The sequence below is a fragment of the Pyrgilauda ruficollis genome, unplaced genomic scaffold, assembly GCF_017590135.1.
Source record: "Pyrgilauda ruficollis isolate IOZ18807 unplaced genomic scaffold, ASM1759013v1 scaffold25, whole genome shotgun sequence".
In the NCBI taxonomy this organism is placed as follows: domain Eukaryota; kingdom Metazoa; phylum Chordata; class Aves; order Passeriformes; family Passeridae; genus Pyrgilauda; species Pyrgilauda ruficollis.
The window spans coordinates 13,780,351-13,796,900 of record NW_024523822.1 but is presented as its reverse complement, the minus strand read 5'-3'; the positions used below and the strand labels follow the sequence as shown (position 1 = coordinate 13,796,900).

Below are 16,550 nucleotides of genomic sequence, written 5' to 3'. Positions count from 1 at the left end.
GTGTTATAATTTTATGACACATTTTTATAAATGTGAGGAGGTCATTTGTTTGTTTGAACCTTATTCCAAGGACTTCTAATCAAATTTATCCAATTTATAGGTCATAAAAAAAGTGTGAAGAGTTCCTGAAAAATGATTCAGTCTCTGTTCCACAAATAGGCAAAAAGTTCAAAAGTAATATTTAAGATTTCTCATCCCAAAGAATTTTAATATTTTTCTTTCTTTAATTAAAAACTATTTGTGAGCAAGATAAAATCTGTATACATGTCTAGAATTTCTGAAAGTTTTGTCAAATGTGCCAGCTGAGAGAATCATACTATCTGAGGAAATGAAACACAGCTACCACACTTTGTACAAGTTCTCTAAATAGCCTGAACATTTCCAGTGAGCAGTTGAGTGAAATTAAGACCCATAAGGCTATATTTGCATAAAATGGTTTCCTTTCTTAAATGCACCAAGGGCATGTCTACATAAAACAAAAAAAGAAAAAAGCCAAATAAGATTTTAGACATTCTACCATTGGTAGAAGCAAACCTTTGAGCTCACAAACTGGTACGTATTTACTGGCAAGTCACAGGTGACTGCAGGTTTAAGATTTTAATGATTTGGAGATTGTTAAAGATTACACTCTGCTGGTGATATTCATGTCTTAATGCTGCCTTCCTTCTCCCTCCCTGCCAATTCACAAGATGGTTATGCAGTGTTAGCTCAAAACCTCAGAACTTCATTTTTAACCAAAATTATTTTATGGAAATATTTAAAAACATTATTACTCAGTCTTATTTCCATTTGAAACTTCCACTTTCTGCATTTATAGAACAGCAGAAAATTAATTGAACAAATACTTTGTCTCTGGTTGTCAGTGTGGTTGACAGAGTTACAGAATGATTGAGATTGGAATGAACCTCTGGAAATCCTGTAGTTGAACTCCACTGCTCAAGCAGAGCTGCCGACAGGCAGCTGCCCAGACTTGAATATATCAGAAGATGGTGATCCCATAACCTCTCTGGACAACCAGAGCTAGTGCTCGCTCACCCCCATAGGGAAAAACTGTTTCCTGATGTTCAGAGAGGACCTCCTGTGTTTTAGTCTGTGTCCATTTCCTCTAGTCCTGTCACTGGTCACCACTAGAAAGAGTTTGGTTTCATCTCCTTTACATCCTCCCATCAGGAGTTTATAGACATTGAGATTCAGTGATCCTCCTCTTCTTTAGGGTAAGCAAGCCCAGCTGTCTCACCCTTATATGAATGAAGTTCCAATCCCTTAATCTTTTTGGTGCCCCTTCAGTGCACTCTCTATAGTAGCTTCCTATTCGTCTTGTACTGGGCAGGTGCAATTGTTTTCCTTTCTCTCAAAACACTTGAAAAAACAAGTTCTTCCACATATAAAAATTCCAACTCTAATGAAAATAAAATCAGCCTTCTCTTTAGTCAGAGATCATGCCTGCTGTAGTTCAAATAACATGTGCTTAAGTGTTATTCTACAATGATTTTTTTTTCCTGAAACTGTAAATACTGCAGAATAGCATATGACCATATGAAAACTGTCCTAGTACCTGAATGATAACACCATATAAGAATACAGACTGTTTTAATATTTGGGGATGAATCAGAACTCTTAGGTTTAACCTCTGCTGGCTCAGTAAAATACTTCAGTATATGCTTGCTTCATTTCGATTTGATTAGTACGTGCATTTTGATTTTATTTACAAAAGAGAGTTTCAGTAGCAGGGATTGCTGTAGGAGTGACTTCTCTAGTAAGAGATCAGAAGTGGGCCCCATATCAGACTGAGACAGTTCTAGCTGGCTCCAAGACAGACCCACTACAGGACACAGCTGAGCAAATCAGGCAAGCTGGTGGAACCTCTGTGATAACTTATCTGAGTAAGGGCAAATAAAGCTGCACAAAAGCAGCTGAAGGAGATGGATGGGAATACCCAAGAGAAATAACCCCACAGACATCACAGGCAGAGAAGAAGGAATGGAAGAAGGCTTCATGTGATGGATGAGGGATTCCACTGGAGCCTCTGAAGAGTGCCGTTGATGCAGGTTGTCCCCTACAGCTCATAGATGTCCATGGTGGAGCAGAGATCCACCTGTGGTGTGTGGAGGACTTGTGCCTGAAGGAAGCTGTGACCCCGTGGAGAGCCCAAGGCAGAGCAGGTTTCTGGCAGGACCTGTGACCCCGTGGGAGGAGCATACTGAAACAGATTTTGAAGAACTGCAGCCTTGTGGGAGAGATCCATGTTGGAGAAGCGTGTGAACTATTTTCTGTGAGAGGGCTCTAACTCTGGAGCAGAGAAAGAGCATGAGGAGGAAGGAGCAGCACAGATGAAGTGTTACAAACTGACTGCAGCCCCCATTTTACGTCCCCTTTTGCCACTTTAGGAGAGAGGAGGGGGCAGAAGAATCAGGAACAAAAAAGTGAATTTGAGCCCATGAAGAAAGGGGTTGGGATGATGGTGGGTTTAGTGTTTTTTTCTTATTTTCACTTATTTATATTTTCTTACTTGTCACAAAAATTTGTCAAGTTTTAATTGTCAGTAAATAAAACTAATTTTCCCTAGATTGACTTTTTTTGCCCATGACACTAATTAGTGAGCAATCTCTCTGTCCTTGTCTTGAGACATCAGCTTTTTCATCCAGTTTTCTCATTCTGTGCTGCTGAGGGGTGATGAAGTGACGTGGTGAGCATCTGACAGCCAGCCAAAGTTAAATTAGCACACCTTGCATATTTATCTGTCCTCTCAAATATTTAAATACTCTAAAGATATAGCATGAAAACAGTAATTAAGAACAGGTCACTTATTTAAAATTAAATATGAACATTTAGATAAGGCCATAACAAGGAATACCTGTTTGTTGTCGGAACATTAGTATTATACCAGTAATGAGAATGCAAAGAAGTAATGTTAGGTTAAGCAAGTAATTTTATTCAAACTATAAGTTGGACACTGTTTCTGAACTTCTGTAATATACTACTGAAATTACTGTAGTCTGAGTTAGATTCATCATGAGCAGATTGTAGTGCTAGGAGCTATATTATAATAGCTTCAATATTACCCAGAAAATTTGTGTGGTATTAGTTGGACTAATTATAGCTCTTTGATATTGCAATGAAATGCAGACACACAGGAATCGGGGAGTTTTTAAACTAAGGAACAGATAAAAGTTTTACAATATTATCTGGAACAGTGCTAGAATGGTGTCTAGCTCTGATTAGAAGAATATTACCTTGTTGAGGTCAAAAAAAATGAGATCTTTTTACAAGTTAGATCAACTTCTTTTTATGATATATTGAGGAACTTCTATGTATAAAGTCTTTGCTTATATAATCAATGGTTTAATGTGTTTGGTTTTGTTTCATGCTAATGTTACCTTACTGTTCTGAACACAATATTGGTGGCCTTGTATGACTGCTAGAAGGCATACTAATTGGAAAAATAATGGGCAAAACAAGTATTAAACCGTGTTATGAAGTAGAATGATAATGGAGAATTTGTATCATAATTGTACTGAAGGGCCCAGGGGTGGATTTTTTGTAATTTGTCCTTTTGTTCTGTGTTGTGAAAATGTTATTTTTGGATTTGATGGAGGAAACTTTTTTTTTTTCTATTTAGTTTAGTTGGGTTTTCTTTTGTTGTTCTGAGTGAAGAATGTATGTTGAATGTGGATTTTAACAATGGTTTGTGCCTTGAAGTCAAAAACCTCATTGATGTATAAATGAAGATTTGTCATTAAGAATTTTTTATAATGACTACAACAAATAATGTGATGGTATTCATTATAAAATGGCAATATTTACAATATTCTACACCACAGCTGTGAGAACCAGGATGACTTCATGATCCTGGTACTTCAGGGCTGCTACTTGTTGCATCATTTGCAACAAAACAACTCAGAAACTGAGAATCTTTTAAGGGAGAACACAATAGATGAAAGACCCTGAAAGGCTCTTTAACTCTAGTGTAAATGGCTTTATCCAGGAGTAAATGTAGCTAATTTTCTTCCAAACTGATTTCAGAAATAAGTTTGATAACAGCACCCTATAGTTGAATGAAATGTTTCCCCACTCACTTATCTGCGTCCTTAGCTTTGTACTGCATTATAGTTGGTCTCTTGCCTCATGCAGTTAATTAGGTGTATTTTTCATGCCCAAGCCTTGTTGAAAGTGGAGTAGGACCATAACTAAAAACCTCAAACATAGCCAGAGATGACAGTGAGTTTATTATTGAAAAGCAGAATAAAAATTGTTTGTGAAAGCAAAGTCATGTGGATGGAGTCAAAAAAATAAAAACTCTTGATGAAGGTGCACTGACACATCTGATGTTATCAGTGAGATCCCCATATTTTCATTGTTCTTATGCATGTTTTTTACATTCTTATTCTTATATTAGGATCCTCTTCTCTGGAGCTCATCTGTTTAAGAGAAAACAACTATTTTTTCAATAATTAATATTATGATTAGAATATTTACAATCTATGATGTACAAAGCTCTGAATAATGATTCAGCAGAGAAAAAAATATGGGCAATTGATACATAACTTTGCAACAGTGAAATATATATGGCTGTCTGTATGGTATCATACCAACATATTCTTTAAACCTTCTTGATGCCTTCTACCTTGCTTTGTTGCCCTCTTAGGAGGGAAGGTTGAAATTCTCTGTGAAGATCAGTACCTGAATATGTAAGGCTTCTCCAACAGTATATGAGAGAGGAAATTATGGACAGTTTTCCCATTTCTGGATTGTCTTAAAATGTTTTCCATATAGTGTTTTATATGTACCAGTGAAGTGATTGTTGCCACTTTTATCCGTGGCTACTCTGGAATCAACAAAAGCTTTGTTGATCAAAAATAGCAAAGCTATAATTAGAGGCATCTACCCGAAAGAACATTAATGAAAATCATACCTTTATGTGGAACTCTGAAGATGCAACAAAATTCAAACTTCTTTACTTGTCTTCAACTGTGCTGCACATATTATTAATCCTTGGATCCCTTGAAAAAGTTCTTGTGAATATCTGAACGGAAATGAGAACAAGAATTCCTCAGTTTGGACTCAATTTCACTACATCTCTCACATCTAGTAAGGGAAACAATACCTGAATATCTTGTAGGATATTGCACAAACTCATCAGTTAGGTTCTAGACCTATGCATTGCCGGTAATTTATTCTGACATTAGGTAATGGGACAGTTTTACATTTACATTTTGAGTAATAAACCTTTGTATTTTCAAGATTTAATTCCCATCTCCTCCCCAATGCATTTTTTGCACTTCTGTTTTCCTAAAAAATTAAAACTTATTTTACTTTCATTGTTATATAAAAAATAAAAAAAAAATTTAAAAAAAAAAGGAAAAGAAGGACTACAAAATTATGAATTTTAAACATAAAAAATAAAAAAAAAAATTAAAAAAAAAAAAGGAAAAGAAGGAGTACAAAATTATGAATTTTAAATTTAATGCCAGGCTAAAATACTAGTGAAATCTGAATTAGGGCTGAAGTTAACCAGAGTTCAAGTCTTATGGATTATACTTGCTGATTTTTTTCTAATCCAGAGTGGCAGAAACACTGTGGAAAATGTCAGTGCTGGAATGGCAGACTTTCTGACAGATCTCAACCATATTCACACCACATATCATTCATCACCAAACATCAAGAAGGAGAAAAATTTTTTTAAGAATTATAAGAAGAAATTAAATATGGTGAGCTAACTGCTAAATTTAGATGGATTAGAAAACTAGGTCCTGGTTCTGGTAATTTTATATTACAGGAATTTTGTTAAAAGAAATATGCCTGTATGTTATCTTTTGTCATCACCATATTCTAGCTTGAATGTATTTCAATCATAAAAATCTCCTTACTGCTTGCATAAATTCATTCTTTAAAATGTATTCTTTAGAATATAGGTTTTTGAAAGTTTGACAGTGTTCACATTCTTATCCTTTTATCTACTGAATTTTGAAATACTTTTGAAATGAAGAATGACATGCTTGAGAGCTGGGAGATAGCTGACTTTTGATTTTGGCTTTGGGTTTTTTTAATTATTATGTTTGCTAAGGTTTTTTAGTTTTTGGAAGTTTTTTCATTTGGTTTGTTGGGTTTTTATGTGGATGTCACTTGTCTGTTAGGAAAACTATAATCTGAATTTTGTTGAAATGGCAGAGCTTACTGAAAATTTACAACATCTGTTTCCAATTGCTGTAGTCCTTTACTTTCTAAGAAACTGTTTAAATAATTCAAAGTATCTAGGAAATTCCTCACATGATATTTTCTGCAAGTCTGGAGAATTATACTGAGGGAATATATTGCAACTATTACTGAAATAATATTAAATATGGTTGTCATTTAATCACTTTGTATTAAAAGTCTTTTTTAAAAATATGTTTTTGCACTCAATTCTTCCCTTCCTCCTTCCTCACGTCATTAAGTTGTTGTTTTCTTCCTGCAAAAAAAAAGAACCTTTCAATTTCTGAGCTTTTTTCCTTTTAGACCAAGCCAAAAATAAGCAAAAAAAATATTCAGCAAAGCACTGAGTATTTACATTAAATTTTCCACAGCCGTTTTATTTTGTTAACCATGTCAAAACTGTCAGTGGAACATTTCCTAAGCTTGCTGTTAAGCCTAAACCCAGTTGCCATCCATATTTAATCAGGTTAACAGCATAAATCTCAAGCAGGCAGGGTGCTTCAGCATGAATTCAAAGACCCATTTCATGAAGTTTCTTTTGGTCAGGTCTATTGGAACAAAGCACACTGCACCTCTTTTTTGCAAGCAAATGCCTCAAACTTGGCTTTTCCTAAGCCTAGTGTGAAGCTGTACTGTGGGTGTTACAAAAACAACAAAAAAGTATGAATATACTTAAACTTGCTCTAAACTTATATTTTACCCATAATTATGTTCTTCATCCATTCAGATTAAAAAGGCTTCTCTTTTATTTATCTATATTAGATAGCACATTTTTATCTTATATGAAACTAGAAAGTGTAAATATATTTTGGTTCCGTTCAAAACACAACAAATCTCTTTGTAGTGTTGCCTACAATATTCTTCCATATTGCCCATGTACATTTTGATCCAGTTAAAATATCTGAGTCACATATATACTACAGTTAAAAAACCTTAGAAATATATGTGGACAGAGGAGAGATTCTCTCAGCAGAATAAGAGCGCAGTAGGGAATCCAGCTATTCCTATGCCAGGAAGCTAACAGGTTTGGCTGTGAGGGAACAGACTAAGTTGTTAAATAAGAAAATTTGAAGTATGTGCAGTTGTGGAGGGATAAATGACTTGTCATTCCATCCTGAAAATTTGCTATAAGACCTAATTATAGGTCTTCATTGTGAAAGGAGGACAGGTTCATTATCTTAATTATTGTAAACTTTTTTTCCTGCCATGCCTGTGACTATAGGAGTGATGTTTCACACTGAAAATATGAGTGACCATAGGGAATGGGTGAGATTGTGCTTATTGCAATAGCCACAACAAAAGCAATTATTTCTCTTTGAATCATTAGCAATATTAGATTCTAGCTGTTGCCTATATTTACTACACCTGGAGCTATTAACTCCGCCTTTTGATAAAACTTTATGTAAAATTAAATGTCAAATTTGAATTTTAGTTCTGTTTGACTTTCTATAAGTTCCTAAATTTGACCTCAGTTACTTCTCCCACCAATTCTAAATGCAAACATTTTTCTTACTTTTACTTATCATGGATGTCTACACCCAAGCTAGAACTTTTAAAAAGATATATTTATACGACTAAGAGACTTTGATAGAAAATTTCCAGTGCTTGCACTGTGAGCATTTGAGATGTTTCAGTCTTTTTTGTTTGATGAATTTTTGGCACAGAACTTGTAGCTTTCTCCACGGTTGAGTTCACTTGGTTGCTCTTGCAAGTGATATTTACAGGAAATTGTTCTGCTCAATATATACCTTTTTTTTGTGATATTAGACTGGGAAATAGAGCTGATAGTAGTTTGTTTGTTTGTTTCTCTGTTTTCTATAAAGGGACTCCTTCAAAGGCTCGTGGTACCATTCTCTGCTCCCAAAATCTTACTTTGTAAACTCAATACACATTCAGAGGGGAACCTGAAGGCTTGTACTGAGACTTAAGTCACACTAAGATTCCCATTTTTCCATCCCTTTCAGGATGCGTGGCTGCCCATCAGGTTAGGCTGACATCAGTTACTGACCCCTCTGCTTTCTTTTGGAACAGATCCCACCCTCTGTGGGATTAAAAAGTGCAGATTTCTATGCTGGGTGCAAGGATATCCTTCTGAGTAACTACTGAAAGGAGCAATCAAAGCAGGGACAAATTAGTTTGAAATCCTCAGGCCTTCCTATGATTACAATTATTTTGCTTTTTGAGAATAATAATTTTTTTCTTTTTGTAAACTCTGACACTGAGCTTAGTTTTTTGAGTGATTTTTTCATTGTGGTTTTATAAATTAGTTGATTTTTCCTGCTTATACCTATTACTATCTCCTTATAATGGTCCAGGCTAGTCATACTTCCTTTCAGGCTATATAGAGCATCTTTATCTCCCTTTATCTCCATAGCTGTGAAAGTAAAAAGAAAAAAAAATATATATATACCTAGTATAAATAATTTAAATAAAATTATAGCTAAGTCTTATAATAAATAGTTGATCCAATATATTTTCCTTCTGAAACTTTGCTTCTATAATCAAATGTATGAAAACACAATTATTTTGATGGAGGGACCTGTGATTCTATGGAAAATTATGGTGATAAAGCAAATCAATCAGACAGCGATATTTCCTTAGCTTGAATCATCAGATATAGATGCCCATTATTTACTTACTGAGAAGTATTCAGACATCCTCAGCACAAAAGCAATTAACCATCCTGAGTGCATATGAGGACACTCAGATACAAACAGGATGTGTTTTCTTCTCCTTGCCTAATTTCACTTCTACAAGTGACAAAGGCAGCCAGACATCATTAAGAGTCTTTAGGTAGCCTGTTTTCTCGTGAGAGTAATAGTGAAAAATTGAGAAAATAGGTATCTTGTGAATGATTTTCAGTGAGGTGAATTTCTTATGTTTTGTTCTTATAATATGCAACTGCAAAAGAAGCAATTAAACTATTATGTTAGGCAACAGCCTTAGATATGTTACGTTCTTGGAAGGATGTTTTCATTAATATTTATTCCTTAATATTATCTAATATATAGCTAATTTAAGCTGTATCTTAGCTTAATACTTAATACTTAACTACACTTGTAACGAGAAAAGATTCATTACATCTAAAGAAATTGCATCTTTATTTACTGGTAGAATATCCCATTTTGTTGAGTGAAAATGTTACTATACATCTGAAAATATTTTAGAGTTACATTTGCATTGGAAGACTCAGGATAACACATCATTCTGCTTTGGATGGTTTGAACTTTTTATAAGTTGAGTACTTCACCTGGAACACCACCTTCCTTGAAAAGTCTTCAGGGAGGTAATTTCATCAGGAACTAGATACACATATTGAACAAATGTCTGGAAAATCTGCTGTCTGTCTGGAACACATCCTTCTGAGCATGCTCTCTCTGAAAAGCTGTAGGAAGTTCTCAAAGTAGTCATTAACTATTCAATAAAATTTTTTTCCATTTTACTTCTAAGCTGGTGTTTTGCCCAGGGAGTGGGTTCTAAAGGATATATTCCAAGGAACAGAAAGAAGGTACACCCACAGAAATTTGTTAGAAATTAGATTTCTGCTCCCAATGATTCCTTTTAAAAATTTCCTACAAAATAATTGGAGACCAAAGTACATAATTACAATTTTCAGAAAATTATTTTTCAAATAAGACTTGACTTTTTCCCTGTAGAGACTGGATAGTACTTATTAGTTTTACTGCCTCTTATTACTATTTCTTTCTAGGTTTATAACTTCAGTTTAAATCAGGGATTCAAACTTGTTCATTGTTTTTGGGTTTATAAATACCAAGAGCAGCCCAGGATGTAGAGAAACTTTTGCCTTCTGTTTAGCTACTCTTTAATTTTTTTTTTTTTTTTTTTGTAATAGTGCACAGGTAAGAATATTTTAATTTGAATAAAAAGAAAAAACAACAACAAAAACAGGTACAGGTTTTTTATAAAGTGTGTATATGGAGGAAGAGAAAATGCAAAATTCCTTTCTCCTCAGTATATAGGGATGTATTTAATAATATCCTTTTGAACAACATTCAAGATATTATTAGCCTGTATCAGAACAATTGTAGCAGTCTGATACCTGCTGAATTTATCACAAATGCTATTATAAAGGCACAAAAATTTTAGGGACTACTGAGTATATCTTTCTGAAAAAAGAAAAGATAGTAATTGCTTAATTTTAAGATATTCTTCTCAGTTCTGAAGCCATACAGATACATATCTGATATCATTAGTTAACTCATTATGTGTGAAACGATAGCTCAAGACTGGTGGCAAACTGTCTGAGATGGAATCTTTGAAATTTTCATTTTCTGCCTTCCAGAATAAACTTTTGGTAGTATAATCCTATTATCAAGAATCTTATAGCTCAGACATATCATTGATGAATATTTCATATATTGTTCCCTGATGTTATACCTTGTTACTTGAAAATATTTTGTGGTCCCTCTTTTTTTTGATATTCAGCTTTGAAAGAGTCTGTGGGGCAGTGGATAAATGCAATAAATGCGTAAATATATTATAGCATGATCAGTGTTTGCATACATCAATAAAACTAAAACATCCAATAAATGGATCTTATTTCATTTATATTAATGCTTTAATCTTGCTCTGCAAAACTGGTAAAATAGACTTTACTGGAATGTATAGATCAAGAAAAATACTTGTACCTGCACTTCTGATTGCTATGCATCTACTAACCAGATCAACAGCACACTTTAGTAATGCTAGTCTGATTTAAAAATATGTAGAATAAAGCAATAAATCATCACAGTTTTCCCTGAAGTGTTTATTCTTATGAACAACAGACTAAAAAGTCAAATAACTCTAAGGTTTTACTCTAATATTGAACTGATTCAAGGATACTACCCAACTTTGGTTTGCCATTTATAGATTTTTCTGAAAATTAGCAAAGACGCTGTTAGATAACTGGTAAAAGCAGACTTTTTGAAAATTTTATTAAGAAGTTTTAGGTTATTTACTCATCTTACCCAAATTTCAGTTTTTATTTTGAAAGGTTCCATCACAATCAACTTTAAATTCTGATATAATCAAAAAACATTTTCAGTATTCTAAAAGGAATAGTCAATATTATAAGCACTGCAAGTCCGACTGACTTTGAGTGTGATCTAACTAAAGCTGACATGGTAAAACAAGGACTCAGAAAACATAGCCTTAAGGCTACTTATTTTCTTGCTTGTTGGCATATTTGGAAGGATTTGAAGAACATTTTGTATTGTGTGTGTACTTTGCATGTCAAAGGATGAATTTCCAAGTATACAGGGTTTGTTTTTACAGAAAGAACATGTAAAGGCTTCTACAGCACATGTGCAGTAAATTAGTTTCCTGTTGAATATTGACGGATCTGCTGTTTCTATATGTTACTTTTGCTCAATTTGTACAAATTCCCTTAAAACTAAATATCTTCAATATCAGCTGACAAGCACATTTGTTAAATAAATTTTTTTTTTACTTTACCAATTCCAGAGAATTCCAGAGTTTGTGATGTAAATCATGTTAAACCTGCTTGAAATGGGCTGTGTATTAACTGCCATATACAACTTGTTTACCTTTTAATAACCTCAAGTGATGAAATACTTCATTGATACTTCATTGATAAACATAGAATGTTTAGAGTAGGCCTTAGCAACTGGTTTTAACTCTTCCAGCAGGGGTAACCAAAATGATGCATGGTAAACAAACTGGTTTACTGTCTCAGGGAATGATATTTTACTGTTTACTGTACATAAAATATGCTTCTATTTCGTGACTGCTGTTTCTGATTTTAATTTACTAGTGTCAATTTTGAACAAAGAGGAAGCATTTTTATAATTTTCAGTTGAATCAGAAACTTTTAAGAAGAAATCTGGGTAATAGACTCACAAGAATAAGATTATCAAATGTTAATATTTCAAATTACTTATAGTCAGTTCCTAAAACATATTTTTATATATATTGTAACATTTTTCAAGTCATTAATGACATCATTGCTTCTTATAGTCTTAAAAATGTGTCTGTTTCACAGAATATGGTACAAGACAAATGTAGACTGAGCTGTGCTCATGTGGCTTTATAGAACTATCGTTTTCAATGTCCTACCTATCCCATTATCAGTTTTAGGTGAGTTACAAAGAGAGTGAGATGAAAATCTTGTAATTAAACATACTTCTCTGAAAAATATTAATGGAGAAAATAAATTATAAACTTTTTAAATGTACATCTCTTTTGATTAAAAATTTTAAAAAAGAGCTCTCTTTATAATGGAAAATAATTTCAGATTGTAGAAAAGTGAGAGATTGTATCAGGGCATCCAGATTAGAACTGAGTCATCAATAATTTGGATATTCACTACAGACATGTGGAAAGATTGAAGCTGAAGCCTTGTGAAAAGGTTGAAGCTAAACCTATGCTTTGAATAAAAAAAAACAGTTTTGATTACTTTTTCATGTTCCACAATATTCCTTAATGAGACAGATATTTTTCAGGGAGTTCTCTTACTTTTTTATTTGTGAGCATTGTTAAAAAAAAAAGGACAAAGGTCTTACTTTTCTGAGGTGAAATAAATAAAACATTTTTTTTGTCATTCCTAATTAAAAAAAAAAAAAAAAACTCAAAACATACCTTGAAACTTATATTTTCCTTAACCTATATCTTTTCCTCTGATAAAATACACATCACATGGGATGTTGATTGGGCTAAAGAAAATCTGTTTAAGCTTTCTGACACAACCTATGAAGACAATTACTTCAATTACAAAGAAACAGATGCCTTTTATCAATTTGGTGGTACTCAACTAATATAAAATATCTAGAAGGATATTAATTTTTAAAAATTACCATTGCACTTAACCAAAAAAAAATCTGATAATGAAATTAGATTTCTTCATGTGTTTAATGGAAAACAGGATTAAGAGTTCTGATCATGAATTAGTTATACAATTTTTATACTATCTTCCTATTCTTCTTATGCATATAGTATTGATGTTTTTGCTGCAATATTATTTAAAAATGTATTTTACTGTTTGTAAGTGAAATATGCTTTCAAGTTGAATTCAATACTAACATTATTTTCCCACGTTTTATTGTGGAGTCTTCTGTTGTGATGTAACTGCACAGGATTTAAGAGTGGACCAAAAATAATGGATTTTTTGTTTGGTTGGTTTGGGGGGTTTTGTTTTTGCAATTGATTGGTTGGTTTTTTTTTAAGTAAATATATCAGCCTTCAATGTAGTTATGGATTTCAATTTAAATTCTTAAGTCTAGTGTTACAAATTTTGTGGCTAGAGCAGCACAAAATACCCAGAAAATTTTTTTTTTAAACTAAGAAGATTAAGAAGATTTAGGTGTGGTTTTCTCCTCTTTACTCAATTAGAGCAAATCAGCTGCTTGCCTACACAATTTTCCATGTCCTTTCCATTTGTGCTCTCTTAACTCTCTGTACTTGACTGCAGTCCCTGGGGTATGGCACACATACATGTACACACATATACATGCACACACAGGCATTTACATATGTGAATGTGAATGTGCCAAACTGGCTGCTCTTCAGTGTACTTAAATCACCACCTACACCTGTAAAGGAAAGTGTTTCTCCTCCCTTTGGAACAAATTGCAGTCCTTGGAACACATGTCAGTTTTCCAGCTTGCCTGTACTGGCTCTTGCTCATAGAAACTCCTTCAATTACCAGAACCCCAGTGTAACAAAGGAACAGGAGCTTTCAAGGACATGATAATAATCCATCAGAATGGCATCCACATCTTTAAACACAAATGCTCTCAGTTCTCAATTATAACTGTAATAAAAAATGATTTATTACAGTATTAAAATTCCTACATATAAGTATTCTGTCATTTTTATCCATATGAAATTTTGAGGAAAAAAAGACAGAGTTACCACGATTAATACATGGGTGGAAACAATTTGCTTTTTCTCTTTTCTTTTCTTTTCTTTTCTTTTCTTTTCTTTTCTTTTCTTTTCTTTTCTTTTCTTAAAATTGTGCTGAAATATTTATCCTTTAGCAGAAATATGCATAGAGCAATTTAATTTACAGGATGTTAAAAATGGCCTTGATTCTGATAGTTGTATTTTGCTCAACTTCATGAATTAAGATAATTACTTTTACCTTTCATGCCTGTTTATCCTACTTGAGCCAGATTATACATCAGGTGTAAATTATATTCTTCACCTTCACTGTATTTACTCAATGATGTACAATTATTTAGTTGGTATTTGAAGACAGTGGTACTGCACATAATGCAATTAGTTATTTTGCCCTTTGAGTATATACTAATCAAAATGTAATGTGATTACCCACAACTGTAATAAACATGTAACAACTGCATAAATAAGTGAAATCATGGTGCTTTGAGGAGGTCAGCAGAGTGATGATACCTAAAGGGTTATTATAATTCACATTTCATGAATCAAAACCTTGGGGTTAATTACACTAATTTATTGTGAAATATGCTAAACTTACATGCAATTATTAATTGGAAGACCACTTTTATTTACACTGCTGAAAAGCTTAATTTAAAGACTCATCTCTCAAGTACCTTTATATATTTCTAAAATATGCTTACTTATTTTATTTTGTAGGTTATTCAGATAAATTTTGAAGAATTTGATCTGGAGATTGGCTATGACACACTGACAATTGGTGATGGAGGAGAAGTGGGTGACCCTAAAACTGTGCTTCAAGTGTAAGTCTTTTGCATTTACAGTTGGTGCGCATTGAAGAATGTCATTAATGTGTTTTGATGAGACTAAATAATTATTCCAATCCAATAAATCCGAACAAAAACTAAGTGAGCTTCTAAAATTACTAAAGGTGACAGTTCAAATATATTGCTTTATGTTTACTATTCTGAAGTCAGAAAGTGATGACCTAGACATGACAAAAGAAAAAAGATGAACTCAGATGAGAACTTTGAAAGGCATGGTATGAACACTTACATTTAGATATGTAATTTTTAGGAACTATTTTGCTCCCTTTTGTGTGTTCTCAAATTAAAAGTCGATGAGAACATAATTGAAAATAGATATATGGACAGCTTGTGCACAAATTTCACAGTCTCCTAGCAAGGTTAGCATGACAAAAGATGTACTGTAGTGTCTTGACCTTAATTTGCTTATTGACTATTATAGATAATTCAGAAGAGCAAGTTAACATAGTGAAGAAAATTACTACAGAGAAAGGCTGAATAGGGTGTTACCTAAACCACATTTTGCAAACCAGCATTGAGTATTATCATTCACAGACATTTTTCTAGGATGTGTGAGCCCAGATATATAGCTATATAATATTCCTAACAATCATTGATTAACTTAAAATCCATATTTCTCAAATACTTAGCTTGTGGCAATAGTACTAACAATTGTCTCAAGAAGACAAATCCAGGATTTTATTAGTTTATAAAATTTTCAAGACAGTGTTATAAGTCAGTGATTCTGTTTGTTCCACAGTAACTTGAAAATATGCAGAACACTGTAATTAGGCCTTATAATGATATAACTCTAGTTCTAGTCTGAATAAATCAGTCATGTAGGAGAAATTAAGAAATTAATGTCTTTTGAAGTACATTGCATTTACTTTTTCAAATCTGACTCAATTTCCAAAAAAAAAAGGCTTAAAATTAATTTGCCTGTAAGGGATTATCTGCTATTTCGAAAATATTTTTTTAAAAGGACAAATACTATTTAGCTGTTAATTTTAAATAAACTGACCTTTCAACAAATACCTGATGTTATAATTAGTTCAAATGAGTTAATAATTGAAACACAGATAAGAATGTGATACAAGGTTAGTAAAAAATATATTTAATCATAAAACAAAAAGAATAACAAAATTAGGATTCTTTAGAATGATATTCCCTGCAGTATATTTATTGGAAATGTATTAAAAATTTTTACATATTTTAGTTTCCCATTTTTCACCATAAGAATGTTATCAAGAATTAGTTTCATTTGAGTACACTAAACCCCAGCTTTGCCTCTTTTTCTGTCCTAATTCTATCTCATTCATACTAGTAAATTGCAAAACTTCAAACAGAACATACATTTTTACTAAGATTTACAGATTTTTCTAAGGAATTCCCCTTTAGATTTATCCTCCAGAGGATAGATTATCTGGCCTTCTATTTTTAAGTGGTTTTGTAATCATTCTGTCCTTTCAGTTTTGTTCTATTTTATTTAATATCTTTGTTAATGGTCTGGACAAGGGGTTTGAGTGCACCCTCAGTCAATTTGCAGATGACACCAAGTCTGGACAGGAGTGTCCATCTGCTGGAGCTGAAGCTCATGGGTCTGTAGTTCTCTGGATCTTCCTTTCCCTCAGGAGTGATGTTTTCCTCCTCCTGTAACCACGTGACTGCCATGACTTT

The 16,550-nt window shown here is 33.1% G+C and overlaps 1 protein-coding gene across 3 annotated transcripts in view; it reads left to right on the top strand.

Moving 5' to 3' along the window:
* Positions 1-16,550, top strand: part of CSMD3 (CUB and Sushi multiple domains 3) — a 579,207-nt gene that overhangs the window by 262,284 nt on the left and 300,373 nt on the right. For all 3 annotated transcript variants that reach the window (XM_041470732.1, XM_041470731.1, XM_041470730.1), the window contains one exon: positions 14,767-14,870. In XM_041470732.1, coding sequence (XP_041326666.1) covers positions 14,767-14,870 — 104 coding nt within the window. The remainder of the gene's footprint in view (positions 1-14,766; positions 14,871-16,550) is intronic.